Source organism: Vidua chalybeata, chromosome 1 (assembly GCF_026979565.1).
Source record: "Vidua chalybeata isolate OUT-0048 chromosome 1, bVidCha1 merged haplotype, whole genome shotgun sequence".
NCBI classification, from domain to species: Eukaryota; Metazoa; Chordata; class Aves; order Passeriformes; family Viduidae; genus Vidua; species Vidua chalybeata.
Window position 1 is genome coordinate 129,996,896 of NC_071530.1, and position 15,640 is coordinate 130,012,535.

General features: G+C 40.8%; 1 protein-coding gene and 1 non-coding gene across 7 annotated transcripts; both read right to left on the reverse strand.

Annotated features, from left to right (window-relative positions):
• Window positions 1-1,810: 1,810 nt before the first annotated feature.
• Window positions 1,811-13,385, reverse strand: CFAP418 (cilia and flagella associated protein 418). 6 transcript variants are annotated; one of them, XM_053960178.1, is made up of 9 exons: window positions 13,223-13,385; window positions 11,269-11,368; window positions 8,846-8,916; window positions 8,271-8,336; window positions 7,379-7,474; window positions 5,320-5,451; window positions 3,724-3,827; window positions 2,786-2,838; window positions 1,811-2,164 (listed from the first exon to the last, which is right to left on the reverse strand). In XM_053960178.1, the coding sequence occupies exons 1-9, from the start codon at window positions 13,318-13,320 to the stop codon at window positions 2,141-2,143; spliced, it is 744 nt and encodes a 247-aa protein (XP_053816153.1). In that variant the 5' UTR covers window positions 13,321-13,385; the 3' UTR covers window positions 1,811-2,140. The 6 variants fall into 6 exon arrangements, with proteins under 6 accessions (XP_053816153.1, XP_053816126.1, XP_053816144.1 ...); XM_053960151.1 differs by having other exon boundaries at window positions 1,811-2,439; window positions 13,223-13,380; XM_053960169.1 differs by lacking the exon at window positions 7,379-7,474 and having other exon boundaries at window positions 1,811-2,439; window positions 13,223-13,384.
• Window positions 13,386-13,517: 132 nt separating this feature from the next.
• On the reverse strand, window positions 13,518-13,599 carry TRNAS-AGA (transfer RNA serine (anticodon AGA)). The gene has a single exon. It is a non-coding gene; the product is annotated as a tRNA-Ser (tRNA).
• Between the last annotated feature and the right edge of the window lie 2,041 nt (window positions 13,600-15,640).

Sequence of the window (15,640 nt, forward strand, 5' to 3'; positions counted from 1 at the left end):
TTTCCTTTCTGCTCCATTAAGCTTTTGATTCAATTGTTTCTCCTATTAGAAGAAATCAAGTAAAGAATGAAGTGTCACAGAGGTCACTCTATGACATCTATGGTGTAACTAGGCTAAATTTAGATCATACTCTCTATTTCAAGAGTAAAATAAGTAAACTTTAATTTCATGGTTTAGGTATGTTTGTGCTTCTAGTTAAAAGCACCTTGTCACTTTTCCAGAAACAGACACAACTTCATTGGTTACTGGAAATAATGTTTACTTCCATGCACTTTAAATCTGCTTTGTACACTTACTTTCTGGACTCCCAATGAACCAGAAGAGAGTTCAGAGAGTGAAACTTCACTACCTCAGCTGTGGCTCATGGATGATGGACTGCAGGATGTAGTTCTTTGGATGATTCTCATGCTGTATCTCAGACTGCTCTGCAGCATTTCTGGTCTACATTGTTTTCCTACATAGACAGGAACAACTTTTTTTTTTTTTTTTTTTTTTTTTTTTATTTTTTTTTTATTTTGAACTTTTACTATTTCCTTTTAAAGAGCTGTCACCTTGGGTGATGTGCTATATAAATTTTGTATTGAATATTAGAAGATCCCAACAGATGCAACCTCTACTTGCCAAAATTATTTAACATTTTCAGGGAAAATTAATTTGGGCAGGGTGAAAAAATCGTGAGGCAATTCAGGTTTTCTACTGATGTTATCAGAGGATAAACATACACGAATATACCTACGTATAGACACACAGAGAGTTTTTTATGTTTCTTTACATGACAGTTAAAAATTTAATCTACTTCAGTATTGGTCAAGGACCACTTGAAGACCATTTGGAAGAATTGATACAAAAATCAGTTAGAATTCCTACAGATCTGGCTACCCTACTTATAATGACACTAGTAGGAGACAAATACAAGCCTTGGTTTGTTGAATGTAAATCACTCTTACAGAAAAAATAGGGGTATGAACAAGTGAAGCAGAAGCCTGAACTGTAACCCTCAGCGGTGCTGCTCTGCCCTCTGCAGACTGGACTGCATAATCACATATCAACCCTGATCACGCACTTCTAAAGCACATCTAACTCAACAGAAAAAGAAGTTATCAAAGTGAATGAAGCACACATGAACATCACTGTCACCCTGCAAGTCCTAAATAAGTTAGCAGTACTCCTGAGGAAGTGGCTGGATTTTGAGTATCCTCACTGTGTCCACACTGCCAATTAAGTTGAGGAAATAATTATTGCCTGAATAGCACCCATGCCTGGAATCCGAATTCAGAATGAGGTACAGGAAGTATTTATGTTTGTTACTCTAATGTAAGCCACACGGCATTTCTGGATGGTGGAGAAACAAGTTCCAACTTCCATATGCAGAGCAACTCCTCCTTGGTACTAAGAAGGGGTTTCCTACAGCAAGACCCAGGGCACGTGGACCACAGCAAATGCATGACTGATACACCAGGTTACCAGCACCCCACTCTGCAAGTTGTTTAGCTATATGCCACCCTGCACAGCACCTGCCTCCACCTTTCATCCTTGGTAAACATCCCAGAAATGTGGCAAATGAATTCACCTTTATTAACTCTCTATGTTAGCTGGTAAAGAATGTTAAAGCTTCTTTATTTCTCCTCTATTTGCTGCATCCCCAGTGATGTGAGAAAACACACACAACAGTACTTATTGCTTCTTATGAACTGGACAATGCTTTTGAACTAAGGACATGTCATAACCCTACTGACAGAAAACATCATTTTTATAAGGCTTCTCTTGGATAGGAACAGTGCACTAGAATTCACACAACACACGATTCAGATTAGTTCCAACTTTTCATTTTATTAAGTGCTGACATTTGAAAAACTTTCTCAAACCACACATGCCAAACCTTAGGCATCAGATGTGGCCCTCACAAATGAGCAGCACCTGGTGCTCCTTTACTCCACTTGCCTGCAGTTATCAGGTGTCACACCACAGACAATGTCAGGTCTTTTGAAAAAAGAGCCTGGCAGGAAGAAAAAATTGTGTACGCAGCTCCCAACACAGCATTTCTTGCATTGTGTGACTACCACATGTGCTGGTTACATGACCCAAAGACTCACATGTCAGGAAACAAGAGAAGTGGCAGTCTTTCAGCAAATGTCAGCATTCACAGAATATCTTCAGTACAAAACTAAAATAGGTGTTTGGACAAAAAAAATCTTTATTTGATATAATACAATGCAGAGCTTGCAATATGTAATGTTATTATGCTTCTGTAAGTTAACTTTAATGGCAGGTTGATTCTTAATAATGACTCTTCTGAGTTATATTCACCCTCCATAGTTTGCAGGTAAAACAAGTGAAAGATAAGTCAGAGCAGCATATTAAAATTTGATGGAATCTGATTTTGTCATCCTTCATTGCTTTTGTTTTTTTGAGGGATCTGCTGCAGACTAATGCGACGGGCTAGAAAAGTTCCAAGGATATCAGTAAGCAAAATAAAAGTCTTAAATTTTCACCTTGCTCATTTCACAAATGGAAATGGTATTATTATTCCAAAGCAAAAACTTGGAGGAAAACAGTGGTCATGTCTATACTTAGCAACACCATTCTCCAGTACTTCCAGTCACAACAGCTGAATTGCATTCTTAAACAGAATTCTTTACATATTCTTAAACAGAATTCTCTACATAATCCCTGCTATCTCAGATAACCAACACAGAAATATCACTTAGGGTCTGGGCTACATCTTGAGAACCTTGTACAATCTGACAATAACTTCATCAAATGAACACTTAAGCTCTAGTTTTACCTTTCTTTGCATTCTTTTCATCCAAGGACTTTGGAGTGGTTTGTAACATGTAACTGAAGAAAGCAAAGGAAAGGAAATCAAATCTTAATACTGCTCCTCCTTCCAACAAAATAATTGAACCTAATGACATAGCAATTATTCTCAAATCTAGAAATATGATAAATTCTGAAAACCTATACCAGAAGTACTATTCTGTTTACAACTGTTTATACCTGTTTACAACTTCCCTTGGACAAAAAGCTGTCATATCCCACCACTCTGACCAAGGCCAGAAACAAGTTAATTACACTTGAATAAACCTGATTATTTCAGGAGAATGTTCAGAGTACAGGAGACATGTTCCCTTTCCTAGTCACATAAGACTTTGTCTCATGAATTGAGATGGGAATTAGGATTTTCCCCATTTCTGGCTCACAGGTTGCAAGCCCAGCTTGTTTCTACACTGTGGCACAATTTCCAGTACAATTCTAGCCAAAAGACACTCTGTGGAACTAGTTGGTCATGAGTTTCAATTAGCCTTGGAACAGAAAAGCCAAGTCAACGCAGCACCTTTTGAAATGCATTCTTTGAGAAGAATGGCAAGCAGGTTTCTTCTTCCCCAGAGAAGCTTGTTACCTACCTCTGGGTTCTTCTCTTATTCTTAGCACTGATGTTTTCTAGGTATGAAAGTGGCTTGGGCCCACCTGAAGAACACCCAGGAACACTCACTGTGTACAGCCCAGGCCATGGCTACATCTTCACAAAGGACAGAAAGGCAAGCAGAGCTCTTTTAGGAGCTGACTGAGCAATAGTCAACTGGTCTCTGGTCCTGAAACTGCAGTTTTGGACTCTAGCAATTGAAACTTCAGCCTGAAATACTAAATTCACTGAAAACAATACATGACCCTGAATATGTCTATACCATCGTGCCAAGCAGTATCTCTCCAAAGCCAACTCACCTCTGACTCTACAGCAAGGCTGCGTGGGCACTGGAAGGAGCAGTCTGGTGCACTGAAGAAGCACTGCCAGACTTCCCAGGCACACTGCTGGGCCTGTGCAGGTTCTAAATCAAGCATTCATGGAAGGACAAGGTAAGCAGGGTGCAGAGTGCATGATGCCTCTGATCACTACTGAGATCTGCTCTTTCAGAGGGTGACAGACACAGGAATCACCTCCGTAAGACCACGCAATTGTTTTGGGAAAGCTCAGACACAGAACAAATGTAAAGATTAGAACCATGAACAAAACTTCAGAGAAAGGGAAATGGCTCTGAAAGGGAAATGACCAAAGTAAGTAATTCTTTGGTCAGATTATCTGAATTTATCTGTACAGATACACATACTGCACAGCAAAAACACTGACAGACTTCCCATATTGAGACACTTTTCAATGTAGTAAATGACAGGACTGGTTATTCTTTCCTCCCTCTCCCCCTTCATAAAACCCAAATCGATCTTCCGTGTTATTTACACATAATGAAAAGGAAAAGCTCATGAACTGTAGTGACTGACTGTAAGCAACTCACCAAGTAACAATGTTACTGAGGGAAGGGACTGTGTTGAAACAGGATAGTTGCACTTTCTGAATACAAATTTTTTAAAGAGAAGCTGAAGTGAAAGGTAAGTGAAACTGAAAAAAATCTGAATTTGAACATCAATGGGGATATATATTTTCTCACTCTTAAAAGCTTGAGACTTTTTCCCTTGAAAATATTGATAAAAGAGTAACATACCCTTCAGAATTTCTTTAAAATTGCATATTTTAAAATTGCACATTTAATAATTGCACAATAATCTTTTCATCTCTTGTGTAGTGACGGATGAAGAGAAGTTAAAGAAATTCATTGTGGTAGAAGTCCTTAGTCAGCAGAAAGTGCTCTGAAGAAAGCAGTAGGAACTGAAAGAAAATGTTCAGCACCTGCAGTTTTGGCTACTGGTGGGTAAAAGTAAGTAAAGTTTTGGGGTGTGCTGAAACCTTTAAGATGAGAGTATAGATCTCATCTATACTCTCTATGAAGATGATCCCATAGTAATTTTTAAAGAGATAAACAACCACTTGCTCATTAACAACTATAAGCAAAGCAGAAGAGCAGGATTCACTTCTGTGCAGAAATTCATATGCTTGTGCATCATGGTTGTTTCCCAACCCACCATTTTAAGTCCAAGATTCTGCAGACATGAGAAATAAGGCTCTCTGCTAGATGTGAGGAAGAGTCTCAAGGTGCTTTGCCCCTGCCCAAGTCTGGTATTTCCTCTTCTTTTCTTTAACACTACTAAGTATAAACTTTAACCTCATTTAGCTTCCAGAAAGCCTCCAAGGTGGTTATTTTTCCTAATAATTCAACTACCCACACTGCTTGCAAGACAGTTAAATTAAAAAAAAATGTTTTCAGGTTGAAATATGGGTGTTACAATCTATTTCTGGATCTAAGTATTCAATTTTCCATCTGTTCTCAGAAAACTGCATAGGAGACAAATGGATTTTAAGAGCCATTTCCACACAAGTAGGTATCCCACACAAGAAGACTTCATTCTCCATGTTTACCACAAACCCACCGAAGCTGCTGCTCTGTTTGGAGGTCAGTTAATTCTTCAATGGATCTCCAGCTGCACTGACAAGCATATGCACGTGCTCCTTTCTTCTTTATCATCTTTGCTCTTAGTTTACTGAGCTCAGGCATGTTATTCCTGCCAAGGAAGTGAATTCATCTTAGGATCATGCTATGTTGTTTTGGTTTATTTTTAAAGAAAAAATATTCATGAGGCCATTTCAAATCAGAAGACATCTTGACATTTCTGAGTACCACTGTCATGGATTAATTTAGGGATATATTTGAATTCTGTTTTGAACACTCCTTTCCTGAAAGCAGTCTCAGTGTGCAGTTTCTGTGTTCTCAGATAAACTACAGACTGATGTTTTTGTAAACAGTGTTATCTGTTTGGTTTAGAGATTTCCAGTCAGCCTCCAGAGAAAGAATTGTGAAGAAAACCAAGCAGAGCTAATTCTTGTGTTAAAAAATTACCCAAAAATGTATTTATCTTATCAAACTTACTGTAAAAATTGCTATGCATAATGGGTAAAATTATACAGTTAAATTTTTCATCAGGAACTGCTACTCATGGTGATTGTTGAAGTGACTGAAATGAAATGGCCATAAGAGGGTAGACTGTACATCAAAACAGAAATAATTCCTGTGCAGCCATTAACCATAAGAAATGAAAAATCAGCATGCTATGACAAGAACAAGTTGTTTCATGAAAACCAAATGAAAATGTAGCATCTTAGCTATCTCTGCTCTCATGACCTCCTCCTGGCCACTAGACACTGAACTGCTCAAAAACATTAACAAGCCCATTTAAATAAAGAAAACTCAAAACAAGTATCAAGGGAAGAATTTTTAGCAAAAGAGATGAGATGGAAGGAAGATGTTTAACCTTAAAGTTTGCTTTCTAAAATTCGGGTTTGTTAAAATTAACAGCTAAATATCTTGCTAAAGATTACAGATTTTAATCAATGTTACAGGTATCTGATACTAATGCCGCTCATGTTTTTTTTTTCTTTTGTTTCATTTATTAATTTCAAGATCTGAGAAGCAAAATAATTTTGTCTTTGGGTAAATAAAAGAATCCCAAATTTGTTTAAACCTTTTTCACTACCAAACTAATCTTAGGAGACTAGTGCAGCATGGTATTTTTAAAACTGCTTTAAATAATGGGAAAAAATAATTATATTCAATAAAAAATACGGATTTTGAGACTGGAAGAAAAATATAGGAATAATCAAAGATGTAACACAGGAAAAATCATGGAAAAGGAGCCAATATCTATCTCCATTAATGTTCTTCTCTGACTGTCACATCCCTGTCCAGGCAGATACTCACACTGAACACATCCACCTCTACCATCAGTTAACAGGCACAAACTGTACTAAAATAAGAGGAATCCAAATTTGATGTCTACTAGGAATGTGCCTACTACACTAACTTTCACTTGGCATTAACTTTAGAGAAACTGGAAATAAGAACTCCTTACTTTAAACCTTCAGAAACTATTTAAAGAATTAAAGACATCACAATATAAGCAGAAAACAAAAATCCCACCTCTCCATTTAACCAAACCTTGCTTCAAGAAAGAAATCTGTTATGAAATAAAGCTATTTGATTTTCACTGAACATGACAGCACACCTGATAGTGGAAAAAAGAACACCTGCCTTGAGACTATCACAGTCTGTATGAGTGAAGGTGAGGTGCAAAGCACATGCTGAACAGTCTGTATTCATGTTGCTGACATTGTAGATACCCTGCACTGGTTGGCAGAATCCAACCCATCACATGGATTACCGCTTATTTCAGCAATAAGCTGGCCTTTTCATCCACGAAACTTGAATTATTTTTAAAAGCAGAGGGGGAGTCATGGGAGAAGAGATAGAAAGAGATGAAAACAGATTTTGGGAGACATTGCTTCCCCCTCCCCACAGACTGTCCCACATGGTCCCAAACAGGTAGCATGCATGCTTTTTAGGTGACACAGCAGTGCTAAGGGCTTTTCATCTTTCCTGTTCTTATTGAGCTCCAAAGCATGGTAGCACACCACTAATACCCACCCCAGACAGACCTGAAAAAAAGATAATCACAGGACTGATCCCAGACGTAGTCATTGAAAAGTGACACACGGAAGTCACAAGCAGTACAACGTAGATGATCACACGTTCTGGACAAAGAAGAACAATCAGAGAAGCTGACTGATACAATTTACATCCATCATAAATGGGTCAAAGTACAGCACTCACTCAGAAACACTAGAAGCAATGTCACTTAATGCTTTTACATCTCTGGCATGTTCAGAATTATAGTATGTGATTTAATTATATGTTCATGTATTACTTTTATAGGTTCCTATCTTCACTGAACACATAAAATAAACTGATATTCACTTGATATGTTCTCCTTAGTTGTCCTCACTGATACAACACCTGGGCAGCACCCAAATATGTGTTGAGTGCATAATTACTTATTACAAAAAATGCCACATGGAAATGCAGTAATATTCTAAAGGATGTTGTGGATAAATCATCAAAGTACCTCTTCTGCTAAATTCAGCTGCAATTGCAAAGTACTCTGACCATTTTCAGTTCAAGTTCTGGGAGATTTCAACCAACCCAGTGATTTAAGTCACATACTTGGCACCACATAGAAAGATCCAGAGGGGCAGGGAAAAATAATGCGGCAGCAATTTCCTTAACTACTTGTTACTGATTTTTGGTTTCATGTCTCATTTGCAAACATCGTTCACCACTCCAACAAACAAAAGGTCAGGTGGTCAACCACAGAGGACTGACTGGAAGGGATCAGTTGATTTCAAGTGCAGTTACAGGCAGCCACTTCCTTAGATGACTGTAAAGCTGTCCTGCCCAGTTCAAATACAGAATTTTGTACCACCACAGAAACACAGCTGTGAATAAAAATAATACTAAAGCAAGTAGCACATATTTTTTCAGGTTTCCTACCTTTTTGAAATATTTGTTCCTATCCCAGATGGTGAAAGGCTTCCACCCAAGTACACTGGACAGCATCTATATGGATTCATTAAAAAATATTAAATTATAGCAAAACAGGTTGGAGAAAGCAGCATAACATTTCTCCTAGTTTAACAGCATGGTATTTATTAAAAAAAATTAAATATAGGCAAAGCATCCAAATGATTGTAAACTACAGAATTTTAAAATTTCCATTATCAAAGTGTTCAAAGAAAAACTCTACAAAAAACACTCTCTATTCCAAATATACAAGGATCTACATGTTGCAGCATTTGATAAATGTATCTGTCCATAAGGCAAAGGAAGATGTTCAATAGCTTAAATAATTTATAAATTTATAATAAATTATTTTGACCACATGAAAACACATTAACAATTCTTTGAAATTACCTGTTTATCTTTGTTTTTTTCTTTAAAAAGACTATCTCTCTTCTTGGTGTCTTTCTTAAGAAATGTCAACACAGATTAAACAGCAGCAGTATTATTAGCCTGATGAGAAGTTATAATCAAGCAATGTCCAACAAGCCAGAACATTTTTCACCTACCTTTTCCCATGTGCCTGTACAACAACACTATTTCTTTCAGGTGTGAGACTTGCAGAATTAGACTTCAATTTCTGTTTAAAAACAACCAAAGAATAAAATGCAGCATTACAGCAAAGTACAATATTCTGTTTTACTTAATAAGCAGAAGCCAGAAAATCTCAGTCACAGAAGAAGGGGACTAAGACTTTGTGAATTTTCTTGTTTAAGTTTGTGAGCCTCTGAAGTAACAGGTAAGCAAGAAACAAGGCATCTCTTCCCACACTGAATTTCCAGCTCTGGCTGAAGGAATTCCACACCACATGATTACTTAGACTTTACAATCAAAACCTCCTTTTACTAATTTTGCTTTTAAAACTGGTTATAATTTGGAACCTTCTTCCTTGATGCTTTTTAGCTTTTGTTTCATTAAAACCGATCAAAAGTTTAGATTATTCAAAAAAATAGAGTCTTTGAAAGGTATCTTATTTGCTGCACATAGAAGAGTTTATTTTAGTTTATTTATATGAGAACTCTAGATCCTAAATGGGAAGTTCTAGGGATATAAGATGATAAAATTATACAAATTTACTGGCATAATTCTCTCTCCTTCAGATGTATAGAAGTGTTTTTTGTTGGTTCAGATTTAGCCACTCTGTAAAAAATCAAAGACAAACAAACCAAAAACAATGTCACTTGTGAAAATAAGGGAGTCTGCAGGAGGTTATGAAGTATAAGTAACACCATTTTCTACTGCTGATGCCCAAATGAGTATCTATTTTCAATGCCTTCTATCACTGTAACTGTCTTGAGAATGTAAATTTGCAGCTTCATCTCCATCTCCTGCTGTGAAGTGAGAAGACATTTGCAGATACAAAATGGGGAGCAGTGGTTGGTGTATCAGATGACTAAGCTGCTATTAAGAGGGACCTCAAATGACTTCCAGAAATGGAGTGAGAAGAATCTCTTCAAGTTCAGCTAAGGTGAAATGCAAACTCCCACCCCAGGGGAGGAATAATCCTTATGCACAGAACACCATGTGGGCTGACCAGCCAGAAAGCAGCTTTGCAGAGAGGGCTGCAAGTTGACCATGAGCCAGCAACGCGCCCTGGCAGCACAGAGGGCCAACAGTATCTTGGGATACATCAGGAGGGATGTTGCCAGGCATGTCCAGGGAGGTGATCTTTCCTCTCTACTCAGCACTGATGAAACAGAATAGTAGAGCCATTTCAACTGGAAGGGACCTTTCCCTGCTCTAGACAGGGTCAGTTTCGGCAGCTTGCCAGGACTGTGTCCAGCTGCACTTTGAAAACCTCCACAGACCGAGACTCCACAACCTCTCTCTGAAGATTGTCCCTGTGTTTAACCACCTTCATAGTAAGAAAAGTGTTTTCTTGTGTACAGATGGTATTTTGTGTGTTTCAGTGTATGCCCATTGCCTCTTGTCCTGCCACTGGGCACTATGGAGGAGAGTCTGTCCCCTCCTTTACTACACCCACAGCTATTTCCACACATTGATTAGATGCCCCTGGAGCCTTCTCTTCTCCAGATTGAACAGTCCCAGCTCTCTCATCTGCTCCTCATATGACAGGCATTTCAGTCTCTTAACCATCTCCATGGACCTTTGTGGGACATTCTCCAGAAGCTCCATCTCTCTCTTGTATTTGAGAGACCAGAACATGTCACATTACTCCAGCTATGACTTCACAGACATGTCTGGAGCACTATGTCCAGTACAAAAGAGGCATGGACATAATGGAGTGGGCCCAGGAAAGGACCATGAAGGTCATTAAGGATTTAGACCATCTGACATCCAGGTATCAGCTAAGAAAGTTGAAATTGTTTAGCCTGGAGAAAACAATGGTCAGGAGAACCATATGAAAGTATGTCAGGGAAAAATAAAGAAGACGTAGCCAGACTCCTCTCAGTGGGATCACTGACAGGAGAGGCAATGGGTGCAAACTGAAGTACAAGAATTTCCACTCAAATGTACAAAAACTCTTTACGACTTGTGAGGGCGGTCAAACACTAGACCAGGCCACTTAGAGAGGCTGCAGTCTACATCCTCAGGGATAACTGAAAGCCATTTGGACACAGTCCTGGGGAACTGGCTCTAGGCAGTCCTGCTTAAGCAGGTGGTTGGACCAGATGATCTCCAGAGGTCCCCTTCCAACTGTGACCATTCTGTGATTCTGAGCATTTGACACTATGCTCTGTTTTGAACTAGCATTTCCTTTAATTGCCTGTTATTGCCTAGGTAAGAACATGTCTTTACATGTCTCCCGTTCCTCACTACAGGATTATGCATTTTCCTTTCTGCTTTATTTTCCAAGTTTATTCTACAGTTTGTTTTCATTCATGTTTTGCTTTAAAAGTTTTAGCTTATGGTGCTTTTACTTCCATTGTTGAACCTGACTTGTTCTGAATTTCTCCAAACCCCTACTCACCGGAGGTGTTTTGGTAAAGCTGCTGTCATTACAGATTTCATCAATAATGTTGTCTAGATCTTCTTCACTGCTGCCAGCACTCAGTAACACTTTAGCTGATCTGAAAAATAAATAAATCAGCCTTCATTTTTGTAGCAAGACGACAGCAATTCTAAGAACTGTGAGTTTAAAAATGTAAACAGTTACAGCCTTTTCCCCCTAATATTTTTGTAGTATCTCAGGTAAGCCATTCAAATAATGACTGAGCAGATGTAAACTGCACAATAACGCCTTTCAGTCACTGTTGAGTTGTCCCATCATAGGTCTTATTTTTGCTTGCTTCTTTTATTTCCAATGACTCCCAGCTGAATAAAACTATGACAGTATAACTCCTGCTACACTTACTGGGCAATTAACTCGACAACCCTGATTTTTCACATTTAGCTTCAGCAGCAGGAATATGATAAGGTCAGAGGAAGGTCTCTACTCAAGCTACACAACTGCAGGGGTCCTGAAGAGAATTCCTGCGGAACTGGATGCATTTAGAAAGATCACCTGCACTTTGCTTTTGCTCAGCTAACACTCAAGTCTGCTGTTTGCTAGCTCTTTGTCAAAGAAAGAGGCCTGTAGTACCACTGCATTAACCAATCAAGAACAAATCTACTCCTGAGAAAGAAGAAAACTGTGTAATTTTTTCCCCAAGACCGTAATTAGATTGACTAAAATTAAGTGCTCATCTAACCATGATGCAAACAATGTGGAAGTCCAGTAATGTGGTCAAATGTGGTGGTCTTGCTGGTCTTGCATTAATCATTGGATTCTTCAAGATCCTTTCCCGAGACTCTGAAATGTGTGTTGGGTAGGCGCTCAGCAGCTTACCTGTGGAGACAGCTGACCAAGACTCTCTGGTCCACAGACCTTCCAAAGGGAGTCTGAGATGCCTGTGAAGGCTGGGATGTAAACCTGATGGTCAGGATGGAAACCCAAGGGCAAGCAAAGATGCCTGTCAGGGCCTGGATGGAAACCTCACATCTGGGATGGAAGCCTGAGGGCAGGCTGGGATGTCAGACTCCAAATGCTTGGCAGTACTGTAAGCAATGACCCTGCCAGGACCAAACTTGCAAAATCACCCTTTTGAAAATTGTGGAATTTGAGGCAGATACCTCGAAGTGTAGCATGTAAATTAAGTGCTTACTGTAGTGGATATGGTTAATAAAGTATGAACAGAAAAATTATGAACAGAAAAAAAACAACTGGATGTAAAAGCATGAAGCCGTGTCAGGGGAGGTTTAGGTTGGATATCTGGAAAAGGTTCTTCACCCAGAGGGTGGTTGGGCACTGGAACAGCTCCCCAGGGAAGTCACAGCACCAGCCTGACAGAGCCCAAGGAGGGTTTGGACAATGCTCAGACACATGCTGTGACTCTTGGGGTGTCCTGGGCAGGGCCAACAGCTGGACTTCAATGATCCTTGTGCATCCCCTCCAATGCAGAATATTCTGTAATTTCAGTGAAATGACTGAAGTAACAAGAGAATAAAAACTTTGATAATGTTATTGCTGAAGTTCTTCCTGCTCTAAATCGCGAGATTTATAGATATTTGAGGTCAGTTATATGCAGAGAGGTAATACCATAAGGTCAGTAAGAGAGCCAAGTAATCCTCAACCCCAACTCAGAGGCAAATCAACGCAGCTTTTAACGCCATATTTAATCCAAGGCTGCGGTACACGCAGGAGACAAAGACTGTCTGAAATAACTAAACTCGCTGGCACACGATTTGCGTCTTTCAAAAACAAGGGCTGCAGGTGACACTCGCCGACTGCCGGCCCGGTTCCGGCTCCAGAACCCGCGTATTGCGGGTTCCTGAGAGGTCTGGCCGCACGGGGCAGGCGGGGACGGGCTGCGCGCCACCCAGGCGGCCCCTCGCTCGGCGGGAAGGTTTTGTGAGGGCGGCGGGACCGCGGCGGGACCGCTAACCTGCCCTTGGCCGCCGCGGGCTCCTCCTCGCCGCCGCCGTGCCGGTGCCACAGCCGCCTCTCCACCTCGTCCAGCAGCCGATCTAGATCGTCCGCCATCTTGCCGCCCCGCGGTTGCCACGGCGGCCCCGCGGCGCCGGCAGGGGCGGGGTCTGCCCGCCCGCCCGGCCGCGGCGGGGGCGGCTCTGGGGCTCCTGCGCGCCTCGGGCCGCCGCTGCGGCCCCGCTCCCGAGATTCGGCAGTCAGCAACGGGGTGGGGAAGAAAAAAGGAAAACACAAAGCCACGGAACCGCGGCCGTAGTCGGCAGGATTCGAACCTGCGCGGGGAGACCCCAATGGATTTCTAGTCCATCGCCTTAACCACTCGGCCACGACTACGCATACTATTTTAACCCTCCCCGCCTTCCCATGACTGCTTACCCGAGGAGTGTGGTTTGGTACTTGGATCCGTCATTCTCACGGGGCTCAGTGAAAGGTCTAAAACAGAGGTTAAACTTAATGCGTCTGTCATACAGTTCACTGGGCTGGATATTGGTCTGTTTAGAGCAAAATCAAACGGTTAGGCTTTGCTAAATCCCGCGGGAGAAGTCTGGTTTTGTGTTTTTAATTTTTTGTTTTTGGCGTAGATTAGGAGCAGTTGTGGAGAGAGCGGCCTCAGTCCCCTTAAAACCAGGAACACTCCCCAGTGGCATCCCCAATAGCGTCCGGGAAGTCGGGGCAGGCATGTTTGAGGAAAGCCCCATAAAGGTAGCTCTCGCCTATCGCCCTGATAATACATCCAGACAACCGTGGGAGGTGTCAGTCACCAGTCTTCCAAGGCCAGCTCCACCTTCTCTCTCGTCAGGGACACACGGCAGGTGACATGTCCCGAGGTGCGCACAGCGCCCAGAGTGTCAGTGAATGCTGTATATTATTACTTTTTTTTAGCAATATAATGAAGCAATTTAGAGAGAGAGGTCCTGTTAAGCTAAACAGAGCACTGCCATCTCCTTAGGTCAGCTGAGCCGGAAAGCACAGTGCTTGTACCCTCCCCTTGCCAAGATGGCTCAAAATTTCTTAGCCTGTGATGAGGTGGGGTCCGCTGTCCTTAAGAGCTCCAAGTAAAGCCTCTCGGCAACAAGGTGTCTTACAATTCTCTGTGTATTTCAATTAATGAGTTTCAAGCCCTGTCCGAATTCCCTCGTAGTTAAGCTTTTATTTCATTGTTCCATTTTCCTCCCCACATATCTCAAGTCGCTGTTAATACTCCTGCCTGTTCCATGGCAGTGCTGCTGGGAGAGCTGTGTTGGGTAGAAGAGTTGTGAGCCTTTGCTTGGTTGATGTGATGGAAGAAACGAAATAGCATTGATGTTGCTCCAGCTCTTTTAAGTGGTCCCTTGGCCAGGACTCTGTGTCTTGTAGGTAAATTCAATCCAGAAGAAGTGGATTTTTGGGTGGAATTTCTACATTCATCTCTTGCAGCTGTGGAGAGTTTAAACTAATCACAATTCTCCCCAGTATGCTATCATCTCTGTAATTTGAAAAAGGATCAGGAGCCCACAGGCTTGGAAAATCTTGAAGAAACTCTTGTCCTGAAATACATCATCACATGTGGAAAAGACCACTTGCTGCATCATCTTAAAGGAGCTTAAGAATGCCGAAATCCAGTATCATTCTGGCATTCTTTCAAATGGCCTTAGAAATCTGAGTACATTCTCTTTTGACTGCAAAACAGCTTCTTTCCCTTTCCATCAATACTGTGTCTGTTGCAAGGTGCCAAAAATGTATGGAGTGTCTATGGGATGACAGTGCCAAAGTCAGGGGTGCCTCGAGGCCTTCTCCCATGAACTCGCAGCATTTGCTCAGTTGGAAAGCATTTGAAACCAAAAAGAAAATGAAACAAAAAAAAAAGAAAAAGAAAAAAGGCACAGACCTTTAAAAATTGTTGAACTGAAAAGATTGGCTTTGTGCAGATTGCTGCCTGCTGTTTAGATCCTTGTCGTTCAAACCTTCTGAAAGGCCTGATGCAATCAAAGAGACTTACTGGTCAAATTGATTCCAGACTAGTCCCTGGAATCACATGGAGGTGAATCTGACATACTGGGCCTTCAGCTAAGCTGTGGCCAGAAGAAAGGAGTTGAGGTCTTGCCCTGAATTTTGTCCTCTTAGGAAATCAGTGAAGTGGCTTGCTGAAATCATGTCTCCTACTGACTGCTTGGGTGCAAATAGAAAGGTTACTGATTGCTGAGGGCTGGAAAAGTACAGAATGACCACTTTGATGATGATGGCTTCTTTCTCTGTCATTTATTTTATTTTATTTTATTTTATTTTATTTTATTTTATTATTTTTTAATTTTTTTTTATACTATCTCAATATATTCTTAGGAAGAGAGGACAGAAAGCTGGAAGGCTGTCCTGGGTGGAAGCCATAATGTTCTCT